The 14,731-nt window shown below is 43.7% G+C and overlaps 1 protein-coding gene across 1 annotated transcript in view; it reads right to left on the bottom strand.

Moving 5' to 3' along the window:
* Positions 1-14,731, bottom strand: part of LOC140738184 (uncharacterized) — a 159,244-nt gene that overhangs the window by 100,739 nt on the left and 43,774 nt on the right. Inside the window, exon 7 of the mRNA XM_073065300.1 lies at positions 13,997-14,096. Coding sequence (XP_072921401.1) covers positions 13,997-14,096 — 100 coding nt within the window. The remainder of the gene's footprint in view (positions 1-13,996; positions 14,097-14,731) is intronic.

Here is a 14,731-nt window from a genome sequence, read left to right as displayed (position 1 = left end):
CTTGAAGAATTCCCTGAGAACCCAATTAATATTCCCAAATTGCTGCATTATAGCATCATAATTAGCCGTCCCCTAACTAAACACGTAAACAGGTCAGCGAGAGGCAAGGCAAGGTAGGATCTGGTACTAGGTAGCAGGTCTCTCAGTGAATGAACATTCAGAGAAAGTGACCACAATTCCCTGACCTTTACCATAGCCTTTGGTAATGATAGGAGTAGATGGTATGGGGAAGTATTTAATTAGGTGAGGGCTAATTATGATACTATTAGGCAGGAACTTGGGAATGAAAATTGGGAACCGATGTTCTTGGGGAATTTCCACATTGGAAACGTGCAGGTTGTTTAGGGAGCACTTTTGCATGGGGTTCTGGATAGGTTTGTCCCATTGAGAGGGAAAGGATGGTACAGTGAAGGATCTAAGGTTGATAGGAGATGTGGAACATCTAGTCAGGAGGAATAAGGAAACATATGCACACACAAAATGCTGGTGGAATGCAGCAGGCCAGGCAGCATCTATAGGGAGAAGCACTGTCGACGTTTCGGGCTGAGACCCTTCGTCAGGACTAACCAAAAGGAAAGACAGTAAGAGATTTGAAAGTAGTGGGGGAAGGGGGAAATGCGAAATGATAGGAGAAGACCAGAGGGGGAGGGATGAAGCTAAGAGCTGGAAAGGTGATTGGTGAAAGTGGTACAGAGCTGGAGAAGGGAAAGGATCATGTGACAGGAGGACTCGGGAGAAACGGGGGCGGGGGGGTGGGGGAAGCACCAGAGGGAGATGGAGAACAGGCAAACAACTAAATATGTCAGGGATGGGGTACGAAGGGGAGGAGGGGCATTAATGGAAGTTAGAGAAGTCAATGTTCATGCCATCAAGTTGGAGGCTACCCAGCCAGTATATAAGGTGTTGTTCCTCCAACTTGAGTTTGTATTCATTTTGACAGTAGAGGAGGCCATGGATAGACATATCAGAATGGGAATGGGATGTGGAATTAAAATATGTGGCCACTGGGAGATCCTGCTTTCTCTGGCGGACTGAGCGTAGGTGTTTAGCGAAACGGTCTCCCAGTCTGCGTCGGGTCTCACCAATATATATAAAAGGCCACACCGGGAGCACCGGACGCAGTATACCACACCAGCCGACTCACAGGTGAAGTGTCGCCTCACCTGGAAGGACTGTCTGGGGTCCTGAATGGTGGTGAGGGAGGAAGTGTAAGGGCAGGTGTAGCACTTGTTCCGCTTACAAGGATAAGTGCCAGGAGGGAGATCGGTGGGAAGGGATGGGGGGGACGAGTGGACAAGGGAGTCGCGTAAGGAGCGATCCCTGCGGAAAGCAGAAATGGGGGGGAGGGAAAGATGTGTTTGGTAGTGGGATCCCGTTGGAGGTGGCGGAAGTTATGGAGAATTATACGTTGGACCTGGAGGCTGGTGGGGTGGTAGGTAAGGACAAGGGGAACCCTATCCCGAGTGGGGTGGTGGGTGGATGGGGTGAGGGCAGATGTTCGGGAAATGGGAGAGATGCGTTTGAGAGCAGAGTTGATGGTGGATGAAGGGAAGCCCCTTTGTTTAAAAAAGGAAGACATCTCCTTCATCCTGGAATGAAAAGCCTCATCCCGAGAGCAGATGCGGCGGAGACGGAGGAATTGTGAGAAGGGGATGGCATTTTTGCAAGAGACAGGGTGGGAAGAGGAATAGTCCAGGTAGCTGTGAGAGTCTGTAGGCTTATAGTAGATATCAGTAGATAAGCCATCTCTAGAGATGGAGACAGAAAGATCAAGAAAGGGGAGGGAGGTGTTGGAAATGGACCAGGTAAATTTGAGAGCAGGGTGAAAGTTGGAGGCAAAGTTAATGAGGTCAACAAGCTCAGCATGCGTGCAGGAGGCAGCACCAATGCAGTCGTCGATGTAGCAAAGGAAAAGAGGGGGATGGATACCCATATAGACTTGGAACATGGACTGTTCTACAAAGCCAACAAAAAGGCAGGCATAACTGGGACCCATACGGGTGCCCATGGCTACACCCTTGGTTTGGAGGAAGTGGGAGGAGCCAAAGGAGAAATTATTGAGAGTAAGAACTAATTCCACTAGACGGAGGAGAGTGGTGGTAGAGGGGAATTGGTTAGGTCTGGAATCCAAAAAAAAGCGAAGAGCTTCGAGACCATCTCGGTGGGGGATGGAGGTATATAGGGACTGGACGTCCATGGTGAAAATAAGATGGTGGAGGCCAGGGAACTTAAAATCATTGAAAAAATTCAAAGCATGAGAAGTGTCATGAACACAGGTGGGAAGAGATTGAACAAGGGGGGATAAGACAGTGTCAAGGTATGCAGAAATGAGTTCGGTGGGGCAGGAGCAAGCTGAGACAATAGGTCTACCTGGACAGGCAGGTTTGTAGATCTTGGGTAGGAGGTAGAAACGGGAAGTGCGAGGTGTGGGAACTATGAGGTTGGTGGCAGTGGATGGGAGATCCCCAGAGCTAATAAGGTTGGTGATGGTGTGGAAGACAATGGCCTGGTGCTCCTTAGTGGGGTCATGATCAAGGGGTAAATAAGAGGAGATATCAGAGAGTTGTCGCTGTGCCTCAGCCAGGTAGAGGTCAGTACGCCAGACAACAACAGTTCCCCCCTTATCAGCGGGTTTTATAGTGAGGTTGGGATTGGTGCGGAGGGAGCGGAGAGCAGAGCGTTTGGAAGGAGAGAGGTTGGAATTGGAATACAGTGTGGTGAAGTCGAGACGGTTGATGTCCCGTCGGCAATTAGCAATAAAGAGATCCAGAGCAGGCAGAAGACCAGAGCGGGGTGTCCATGAAGAGGAGGAGGGTTGAAGACGGGAGAAGGGGTCATCTGCCTCTGCCTCAGAGAGTTGAAGGTCGGAGGGAATGGTAAAGACCCAGCAAGGAAACATATGTAAGGTTTAAGAAGCAAAGATCTTACTGGGCTCATGAGACCATTAGGGTAGCTAGGAAAGAACTTAGGAATTAGGAAAGCTAGAAGGGGACATGAGAAGTCCTTGGTGAGTAGAATTAAAGAAAACTCCAAGCAGCTCTACGCATGCATGAAGAACATGAGGATGACTAGTGTCAGGATAGAACTGATCACAGATCAAAGAGGAAACATGCCCAGAGCTGGAAGAGGGAGAGGAGGTCCTTACTGAATACTTGGTTTCAGTATTCACCAGAGAGATGGAACTTGACAAATATGAGGAAAACGTAGAACAGGTTAAAATGCTGGAACATGTCAACATTAAGAAAGAGGATGGTGACAAATGTTACTCCTTTATTCAAGAAAGATAATAAGGATTCCTAGAAATTATAGCCCAGTGATAGTCAAACTACTGGAGAGGATTCTTAGAGGCAAGACTGACAAGCAGTTGAAGAAGCACTGTCTGATTAGGTATAGTTAGCATGGCTTTGTGAGGAGCTGGTCATGCCTCACTAGCCTAATTGACTTTATTGAGGTAGTAACAAAACAAGCTGATGAAGGTAGAGTGGTGGATGTGGTGTATATGGATTTTAGTAAGGCATTCATCAAGGCTCTTCAGAAAGTTAGGAAGCATGGGATCAAGGGAAACCTATCCTTGTGGATTTGGAATTGGCTTGTCCACAGAAGGGAAAGGGTAGTAGTAGTTGGCACATATTCTACCTGGAGAACAGTGATCAGTGGTGTTCCGCAGGGATTTGTTCTGGCACCCCAGCTATTTGTGAGCTTTATAAATGACCAGAATGAGGAAATGGAAGAGTGGTTTAATGCATTTGCAGATAAAACAAAGGCTGGTGGTGTTGTGGATAGAGTAGTAGGTTACTGTAGGTTACAATGGGACCCTGACAAGGTGTAGAGCTGGGCTGAGAAGTGGCAAATAAAGTTCAATCCAGACAAGTGCGAAGTGATGTACTTTGAAAGTTCAAAATTAATGGTACTGTACAAAGTTAATGGCAGGATCCTTAGCAGTGTGGAGGAACAAAGAGATCTTGGGGTCCAAGTCCAAGATCGCTTGAAGTTGCCATGCAAGTTGATAGGTAATAGTTGTATGGTATATTTGCCTTCATTAGTTGGGGACTGAGTTCAAGAGATTTGAGGTAACATCTGTTTATTTACTTATTTAGAAATACAGTGTGGAATAGTCTCTTCCAGCTGAGCTGCCAGCAACCCATCGATTTAGCCCTTAGTCTAATCGCAGAACAATTTACCATTCCAATTAACCTACTTACTAGGATGTCTCCGGACTGTGAGAGGAGACTGGAGCACCCAGAGGAAGCCCACACATTCCACGGGGAGAGTGGACAAACTCCTTACACAGGACACCAGGATTGGATTCCAAACTCTGACACCCTAAGCTGTAATAGCATTGCACATCTGTGTGCCCTAATGTTGTAACTTTATAAAACTCTTTAAGTATTGTGTTCAGTTCTGGTCCACTCATTATAGGAAGGATATGGAAGCTTTAAGAAGAGTGCAGAGATTTATCAGGATGCTGCCTGGATTAGAGAGTATGTCTTATGAGGACAGGCTGAGCAAGTTAGACTTTATGTACTTTGCATCGGTCCCCACTGTGAAAGACACGAGCAGGAAACCGGAAGTTCAGGTGTCAAGGGGCAAAGGTGATGGTAGTTACTATTATTTGGGAGAACGTGCTTGGGAAGCTGAAAGATCTGAATGCAGATAAGTCTCCTGGACCAGATGGACTACACCCCAGGTATCAGAAAGAGGTGGCTGAATACTTTGGTTCTGTCTTCACTGAGGAGGACATAAATAATCTTCCGGAAATAGTAAGGGACCGAGGGTCTAGTGAGATGGAGGAACTGAGGGAAATACATGTTAGTAGGGAAGTGGTGTTAGGTAAATTAAAGGGATTAAAGGCAGATAAATCCCCAGGGCCAGATGGTCTGCATCCTAGAGTGCTTAAGGAAGTAGCCCAAGAAATAGTGGATGCATTAGTGATAATTTTTCAAAACTCCTTAGATTCTGGATTAGTTCCTGAGGATTGGAGGGTGGCTAATGTAACCCCACTTTTTAAAAAAGGAGGGAGAGAGAAACCAGGGAATTATAGACCAGTTAGTCTGACATCGGTGGTGGGGAAAATGCTAGAGTCGGTTATCAAAGATGTGATAACAGCACATTTGGAAAGAGGTGAAATCATCGGACAAAGACAGCATGGATTTATGAAAGGAAAATCATGTCTGACGAATCTTATAGAATTTTTTGAAGATGTAACTAGTAGAGTGGATGGGGGAGAGGTATATTTAGATTTTCAAAAGGCTTTTGACAAGGTCCCACGCAGGAGATTAGTGTGCAAACTTAAAGCACATGGTTATGGGGGTATGGTATTGATGTGGATAGAGAATTGGTTGGCAGACAGGAAGCAAAGAGTGGCAGGCAGTGACTAGTGGGGTACTGCAAGGCTCAGTGCTGGGACCCCAGTTGTTTACAATATATATTAATGATTTAGATGAGGGAATTAAATGCAGCATCTCCAAGTTTGTGGATGACACGAAGCTGGGCGGCGGTGTTAGCTGTGAGGAGGATGCTAAGAGGATGCAGGGTGACTTGGATAGGTTAGGAGAGTGGGCAAATTCATGGCAGATGCAATTTAATGTGGATAAATGTGAGGTTATCCACTTTGGTTTCAAGAACAGGAAAACAGATTATTATCTGAACGGTGGCCGATTAGGAAAAGGGGAGATGCAGCGAGACCTGGGTGTTATTGTACACCAGTCATTGAAGATGGGCATGCAGGTACAGCAGGTGGTGAAAAAGGAAAATGGTATGTTGGCATTCATAGCAAAAGGATTTGAGTACACAAGCAGGGAGGTTCTACTGCAGTTGTACAAGGCCTTGGTGAGACCGCACCTAGAATATTGTGTGCAGTTTTGGTCCCCTAATCTGAGGAAAGACATTCTTGCCATAACATTCTTGTACAGAGAAGGTTCACCAGATTGATTCCTGGGATGGCAGGACTTTCATATGAAGAAAGACTGGATCGACTAGGCTTATACTCACTAGAATTTAGAAGATTGAGGGGGATCTTACTGAAACGTATAAAATTCTAAAGGGATTGGACAGGCTAGATGCAGGAAGATTGTTTCCGATGTTGGGGAAGTCCAGAACGAGGAGTCACAGTTTAAGGATAAAGGGGAAGCCTTTTAGGACAGAGATGAGGAAAAACTTCTTCACACAGAGAGTGGTGAATCTGTGGAATTCTCTGCCACAGGAAACAGTTGAGGCCGGTTCATTGACTATATCTAAGAGGAAGTTAGATATGGCCCTTGTGGCTAAGGGGATCAGGGGGTATGGAGAGAAAGCAGGTACAGGGTTCTGAGTTGGATGATCAGCCATGATCATACTGAATGGCGGTGCAGGCTCGAAGGGCCGAATGGCCTACTCCTGCACCTATTTTCTATGTTTCTATGTTTCTAAAAGACTGTGGAGATATTAGTAATGATCTTTCAAGAATCTATAGATCCTGGCATGGCTCTGGAGGACTAGAAAATCACAAATGTCACTCCACTCTTCATGAAGGGAGAGGAGCAAAAGAAAGAAATTACAGGTTAATTAGCCGGACTTCAATGGTTGGAAAGGTCTTGAAGTTGATTGATAAGGATAAGGTCATCTCAGAGTATTTGGAGGCACATGAAAAAATAGGCCAAAGTTAGCATGTTTTCCTTGAGGAAACATCTTGCCTGAAAAAAACTGTTGGAATTCTTTGAAGAAATAACAAGCAGGATAGACAAATGAGTATTGGTGGGTATTGTGTACTTGGATTTTCAGAAGGCCTTTAACTAAGTGCCACACATGAGGTTGCTTAGCAAGGTAACAGTCCATTATATTATAGGAAGGATACTAGCATAGATAGAACATTGGCTGATTGGCAGTGGCAAAGAGTGGGAATAAAGGGAGCCTTTTCTGTTTGGCTGCCGATGATCAATGGGGTCAGTCTTGAAACTGCTTCTTTTTACTTGTACATTAATGATTTGGAGGATGGAATTGATGGCTTTGTGGGCAAGTCTGCAGGCAATATGAAGATAGTAGGAGAGGCAGTTAATGTTGAAGAAGCAGGAAGGCTGGAGAAGATTAGACAGATTAGGATAATGGGCAAAGAAGTGGCAAATGGAATATATCATAGGGAAGTGCATGGTCCTGCACTTTAGTAGAAGGACAGGTTGCACTTGAATCCCAGCAGGACCAATATTCTTGTGGGAATGGTTTAAACTAATATGGCAGGGGGATGGGAACCAGGATGATAGAGCTGAGGATGAGCCAACAGGTTTACAAGTAGATGATGGTGTCACGTGAATGTAAGGAAGGACAAGCCAATGACTGGGTACAAATGCAGACAGAGCAAATAGTTACCTAAATTGTTCCACAGAGGCAAAATTCAAAAGGGTGAAGAATGCAGGACTAAGGCTACGTCCACACTAGACCGGATAATTTTGAAAACGCCGGTTTCGTGTAAAAATGACAGGCGTCCACACTAAGTGTTTTTAAAAATATCTGTATCCACACTGAAACGGAGATTTCGGCGAATCTCCTTCTCCTGCGCATGCGCAGGACACATCTACCGAAAACAAGTGACATGTTTGGTGTCGAATCTCGTCATAAAAGTGCGCGTTTGTGTAGTTACAGACTAGAAAAACTTAAAATGACGGATAGCTGTTGGCTTTCGCGCAGGGGAACTTAAAAGTTAAAAAAAACAAATACTCGAGCGCACAGAGGCAACTGACAGGGAGTTCATGGACAGATTGACCCGGCTGATGACGAACATTGAAAAACTGACTAACTCTGTTGCATTAATAAAGCACCTTGTTAAATGTGTAAAACATGTCTGCATCAGTGTTATCTTGTATTTCCATACAATGTTACATTAGGTTGTTACACATCTATTGTCAGAGAAGTACTTGCATGAATAGGTAAACCACCTTCATACAAGCAAGGACAGAAAACAGGGCAAAGTGAGTACAGTATACTTATTTATTCAGTAAGGTATGGGTCAAAGTATTTGGTGAGTATATTTTTAACTCTTCTGGCTTCAGTCTCTTTGCCGTCTGTTCTGAAATTGTTAGGTTGCGTTTAAGAAAACAATGAAAAGGCACGCTGCCGTCTGATAGCATTTTCAGAAGTCTCCGGTTACCCCGTCCACACTGATCTGCCCAAGCAGCATTTTCAAAAATACCCACCCTGGAAAGCGTTTCTGAAAAGGTCCGGTTTTGGGGGATGAAAACACCATTTTAGTGTGAATGGAGGGTAAAAACGAAGAGAAAAAACTTTGGTTACAGGTTTATCTGGTGTGGCGTGGACGTAGCCTAAAGGTGCAGTATTTAAATGTGCATAGCATTTGGAATAAGGTGGACAAATTTGTGGCACAATTAGAGATTGGTCAGTATGACATTGTGGTGATCACTGAGTTGTGGCTGAAAGAAAGGCGTAGTTGGAAGCTTAATATTAAAGGATATACTTTTTATCAAAAGGACAGGCAGGAAGGCCTAGGCGGTGGTGTGGCTCTGTTGGTAGGAGATGGAATTACATCTTTCGAAAGAAGTGACATAGGGTCAGAGAATGTTGAATCTTTGTGGGTGGAGTTAAGAAACTGCAAGGGTAAAAAAAATCATTATGGGAATCATATATAGACCTCCAAATAATAGCCAAGATGTGGGATTGAGATTGCAAAGGGAGCTGGAAAAGGCATGTAATAAGGGTAATGACACAATTGTAATGGGAGACTTCAATATACAGTGGGATTGGAAAAATCAGGCTGGTTCAGATCGTAAGAGAGGGAATTTATTAAACACCTACGAGATGGCTTTTTAGAGAAGCTTGTGCTTGAGCCTACTCAGGGAAAGGATATCTTAGATTGGGTGTTGTGTAATAATCCAGATCTTATTAGCGAGCTTAATATAAAGGAAGCCTTAGAAGGCAGTGATCATAATACGATTGAATTCTTACTGCAATTTGAGAGGGAAAAGCATAACTCACATGTATCAGTATCACAATGGAATAAAGGGAATTACAGAGGCGTGAGAGAGGAGCTTGCCCAGGTGGATTGGAGGAGGATACTGGTGGGGATGACAGCAGAGCAGAGATGGCTGAAGTCTCTGGGAATAGTTCACAAGGTACAGGATAGATATGTCCCACAGAGGAAGAAGTTCCCAAATGGCAGGTGTAGGCAACCATGGCTGACAAGGGAAGTTAAGGACTGCATAAAAGGCAAGGAAAGGCATATAAGGTAACAAAAGTGAGTGGGAAGTTGGATGATTGGGAAGCTTTTAAAATCCAACAAAAGGCAACTAGAAAAGCCATAAGAAGGGAAAAGATTAAATATGAGGGCAAACTAGTCAATAATATAAAGCAGGATACTAGAAGTTTTTTTCAGTTATATATAGAGCAAAAGGGAAGTGAGAGTTGATATTGGACCACTGGAAAATGATGCTGGTGAGGTAGTAATGGGGGACAAAGAAATGGCAGATGAACTTAATAGGTACCTTGCATCAGTCTTCACTGTGGAAGACACTAACAGTGTGTCAGAGGTCCGTGAGTGTCAGGGAGCAGGAGTGAGTGTGATTGCTATTGCTATTACAAAGGAAAAGGTGCTAGGCAAACTCAAAGGTCTGAAGGTGGATGACTCTCCTGGACCAGATGGACTACATCCCAGAGTCCTGAGAGAGGTTGCTGAAGAGATAACGGATGCATTGGTCATGATTTCTCACTGTTACCATCAGGTAGGAGGGACAGAAACCTAAAGGCACACACTCAGTGATTCAGGAACAGCTTCTTCCCCTCTGCCATCTGATTCCTGAATGGACTTTGAAGCTTTGGACACTACCTGACTTTTTTAATATACAGTATTTCTGTTTTGCACATTTTTAAAATAATCTATTCAATATATGCAATTGATTTACTTGTTTATTTATTATTATGCTTTATTTTATTTATTATTTTTCTCTCTCTGCTAGATTATGTATTGCATTGAACTGCTGCTGCTAAGTTAACAAATTTCACATCACATGCCGTTGATAATAAACCTGATTCTGATTCTGATCTTTCAAGAATCACTTGATTCTGGCATGGTCCTGGAGGATTGGAAGATTACAAATGTCACTCCACTCTTTAAGAAAGGAGGAAGGCAAAAGAAAGGAAATTATAGACCAGTTAGCCTGACCGTGGTGGTTGGGAAAGTGTTGGAGTCCATTTTTAAGGATGAGGTTTTGAGGTACTTGGAGACTAATGATAAAGTAAGTCAAAGTCAGTATGATTTCTGTAAAGGGAAATCTTGCCTGACAAATCTGTTAGAGTTTTACAAGGAAGTTACAAGCAGTGTGGATAAAGGAGAGGCAGTGGATGTCATTTACTTGGATTTTCAGAAGGCACTTGATAAGGAGCCACTCATGATGGTCCTTAACAGGATAAAATCCTATGGTGTTCCAGGACAGATACTGACATGGATAGCGGAATGGCTGACAGGCAGGAGGCTGGTGGCTAGTGTTGTTCCCCAGGGGTCAGTATTGGAACTGCTACTTTTCACATTGTTTGTCAATGATTTGGATATTGGAATTGATGGCTTTGTGGCAAAGTTTGCGGATGATACAAAGATAGGTGGAGGGGTAGGTAGTGCTGAGGAAGCTACGTGATTGCAGCAGGACTCAGACAAATTGGAAGAATGAGCAAAAAAGTGGCAGATGGAATACAGTGTTGGGAAATGTATAATAATGCATCTTGGTAAAAGGAACAAAAGTGCAGACTATTATCTAAATGGGGAGAAGTTTTGAACATCAGAGGTGCAGAGGGACTTAGGAGTCCTCATACAAGACTCCCAGAAGATTAAATTACAGGTTGAATCTGTGGTAAAGAAGGCAAATGCAACATTAGCATTCATTTCAAAGGGAATAGAATATAAAAGCAAGGAGATAATGCTGAGCCTTTATAAGACACTAGTCAGGCTGCACTTGGAGTATTGTCAACAGTTTTGGACCCCATATCTCAGAAAGGATTTGTTGTCATTGGAGAGAGTCCAGAGGAGGTTCACGAGGATGATTCCAGGAATGAAGGGATTAATATATGAGGAGTATTTGGCAGTTTTGGGCCTGTACTCACTGGAATTTAAAAGAATGCTTGGGGGGGGGGGGGATCTCATTGAAACCTACCAAATATTGAAAAGACTAGATTGGGTGGATGTGGGGAGATGTTTCCTATGGTGGGGGTATCCAGAACTAGAGGGCACAACCTCAAAATTGAGGGAGTGACCCTTTAGAACAGAGGTAAGGAAGAATTTTTTTAGCCAGAGAGTAGTGAATCTGTGGAATTCTCTGCCACAGACAGCAGTGGAGACTAAAACCGTTGGTATATTTAAGGCAGAAGTCGATCATTTCCTGATCAAATGATATGGTGAGAAGGCAGGGGTATAGGGTTGAATGGGATTGGGATCAATCACTATGGAATGGTGGAACAGACCCAATGGGTTGAATGGCCTAATTCTGCTCCTATGTCTTATGGTTGGTTGGTCTTAAGGAATTTATTGGGCTATTTTCTAAATGGGGAGAAAATTCAAAAATCAGAGGTGCAAAAGGACTTGGGAGTCCTTGTGCAGGATTCCCTAAAGGTTAACTTGCACTTTAAATCATTGGTGAGGAAGGCAAATGCAATGTTAGCGTTAATGTTAGAGGCCTAAAATATAAAAGCAACAATGTAATGCTGCATCTTTATAAGGCACTGGTGAGGCCTCACCTGCGGTACTGTGAGCAGTTCTGGGCCCCTTGTCTAAGAAAGGATGTGCTGACATTGGAGATGGTTCAGAGGAGGTTCATGAGAATGATTCTGGGTTATCATATGGGAAGCATTTAATGGTTCTGGGCCTGTGCTCACTGGAATTTAGAAGAATGAGGGTGGATTTCATTGTAACCTATCGAATGTTGAAAGCTGAGGACGTTCCCTATAGTGGCAGAGTCTTGAAGCAAAAGGCACAGCCTCATAATAGAGAGATGCCCATTTGGAATGGAGATGAAGATGAATTTCCACAGCCGGAGGGTGGTGCACCACAAGGCTGTATGCATATACATCTCCTATAATCGCTTTGCACTTACTGTGTGGCTAAGCACAGCTCCAGTGCCATATTCAAGTTTGCTGATGACACCACTACCATAGGCTGAATCCAAGATGGTAATGAATCAGCATATAGGAGAGAGATTGAAAATCTGGCTGAGTGGTATCACAACAACCCCTCACTCAATGTCATCAAGACCAAGGAGCTGATTATTGACTTCAGGAGGAGGAACCCAGAGGTCCCTGAGCCAGTCCTCATCGGGAGATCAGAGGTCAGAGAGTCATCAATTTTAAATTTCTCGGTGTTATTATTTCAGGGGACCTGTCCTGTGCACAGCATGTAAGTGTAATTTTGAAGAAAGCATGGCAGCGCCTCTACTTCCTTAGGAGTTTGCAAAGATTCAGCATGACATCTAAAACTTTAACTAACTTCTGTAGATATGTAATGGAGAGTACCGGTATACTGACTGGCTGCATCACAGCCTGGTATGGAAACTCCACTCCAATGCCCTCGAATGGAAAATCTTACAAAAAGCAGTGGGTATGGTCCAGTCCATCATGGGTAAAGCCCTCCCGACCATTGAGCACATCTGTATGGAGCACTGTCGTAGGAAAGCAGCACCCATCATCAGGGACCCCCATCACCCAGAACATGCTCTCTTCTCACTGCTGCCAGCAGGAAGAAGGTACAAGAGCCTTCAGGAACAGTTATTACCCCCTCAACCATCAGGCTCTTGAACAAAAGGTGATACCTTCACTCAACTTTTATTGCCCCATCACTGAAATGATTCCACAACCCATGGACTCATTTTCAAGGACTTTTCATCTTATGCTCTTGATATTTATTGCCTATTTCTTTATTATTATTATTATTATTATTATTATTATTATTATTTCTTTGTACACACTGGTTGAATGCCCAAGTTAGTGTGGTCTTTCAATGATTTTGTTATGGTTACTATTCTATAGACTTACTGAGTATGTCCACAAGACAATATATCTCAGGTTTGTATATAGTGACATATATATACTTTGGTAATAAATTTGCTTTGAACTTTGGTAATCTGTGGAATTCATTGCCACAGGCGGCTGTGGGGCCGGGTCAATGGGTGTACTTAAGGCAGAAGTTGATAGGTTCTTGGTTAGTCAGGACATGAAAAGTCACGAGAAGGCAGGAAAATAGTGTTGAGAGGGCAATTGATCAGCCATGATGAAATGGCGGAGTGACTCAATGGACCAAATAGCCTGATTCGGTTCTTACGGCTGATGGTCTTTCCTCGCTGGAGTAAAGGAAGGGGAGAGGCGACTTGCTAGAGGTGTATAAGAAGCATAGGTTGAGCAGAATGGCAGTGTCTTTTTCCCAGGGTGAGAATACAAGATATATTCTTTTAAGGTGATTGGAGGAAAGTATAGGGAGGATGTCAGAGTTAAGGTTTTTACACAGAGAGCAGTAGCTACCTGGAACACACTGCCAGTGATGGGTGGTAGAGAGATTTAAAAATCGGGAGATTTAAGAGACACTTGTACAGGCACACGGATGATAGAAAGATGGAGGGCTACGGAGAGGGAAGGGTTAGGTTGAACTCAGTGCAGGCTAGAAGAATGGCATAACATCGTGGGCCAAAGGGCCTGAACTCTATAAGGAGTTACATGTTCTGTGTTCAATTTGAACACCCCTATTAAATCCATTTACCAATATAAAAACAACCACAGATTTCATTTGCTTTTCTGTAACTAAAGCTCTGCATTCCTGTTAGATCTTAAGAGCTATATAGTCATCAAACACTACAGCACAGAAACAGGCCCTTCAGCCCATCTAGTCCATGTTGAACTATTATTCTGCTCAGTCCCATTGACCTGCACCTGAACCCTGTACTTGTCCATGTATTTTCTTTGCATCTTCTCCAATGCTTTGTCATCTTGCTGTATCTAGCTCAGCAACAAGTTAGGGAATGATTCAATTTTCAATACTTACATCTTTGAATTTGCAGCTTGAATCTTCTCCAACATCAAGGTGTAGATTGTCTTCCAGTCGACTTTTGCGAGGGTGTCATCATATGGCTCAATAATCCAGCCTAGCAAACAATCCATGGAACATGGTGTGTAGAAACTGGTTTAAAAATTCACTCCCAGCAAGTAAGCTGGAAAATCCTGGATACAGCGTCTGGTTTTTGAAGCGATCATGTTGGGCCTTTTATTGAAGCACAGTGTGACGCAACTGCCCTAGTTACCTCTGCCGGTTTAGAGTCAACCACACCACCCTGAGATAAATCATGTGTCAACTTCAGGCTGGTGTTGGGACGAGCTTATGGAAGGAGTGGCCAGTAGTGAGCTTCACAATGTTCATAGAACATAGAACAGTACAACACAACAAAGGCCCTTCAGTCCATGATGTTGTGTCTGACCCTCTAACCTACCCCAAGATCAATACAACCCAGTGGTTCCCTGTGAACGATGGGAGTTTCTAAGGGGGTGATAAAGATGAAGTGGGTAGTGAGGGGTGCTTAGTAGCAAGGGGGCAGTTGAGGGATTACAGACAATTTAAGAAATGAATTATGTACTTATTATAAGCATCTGATCCTCAGTTTCTCACAATGATCATGTACTCACCTCATCTCTTCCTAACCCACCGTTCTCTTAAACTTTGCTCAAAACCCGTTACAGTTGTTGAAAAGCAACGTGACACCTCTGTATTTGGCATATTATGAGA

This window comes from Hemitrygon akajei, chromosome 14, assembly GCF_048418815.1.
Source record: "Hemitrygon akajei chromosome 14, sHemAka1.3, whole genome shotgun sequence".
Taxonomy (NCBI): Eukaryota; Metazoa; Chordata; class Chondrichthyes; order Myliobatiformes; family Dasyatidae; genus Hemitrygon; species Hemitrygon akajei.
Note: the sequence above shows the minus strand (reverse complement) of the source record. Positions and strands in the feature narration are given on the sequence as shown.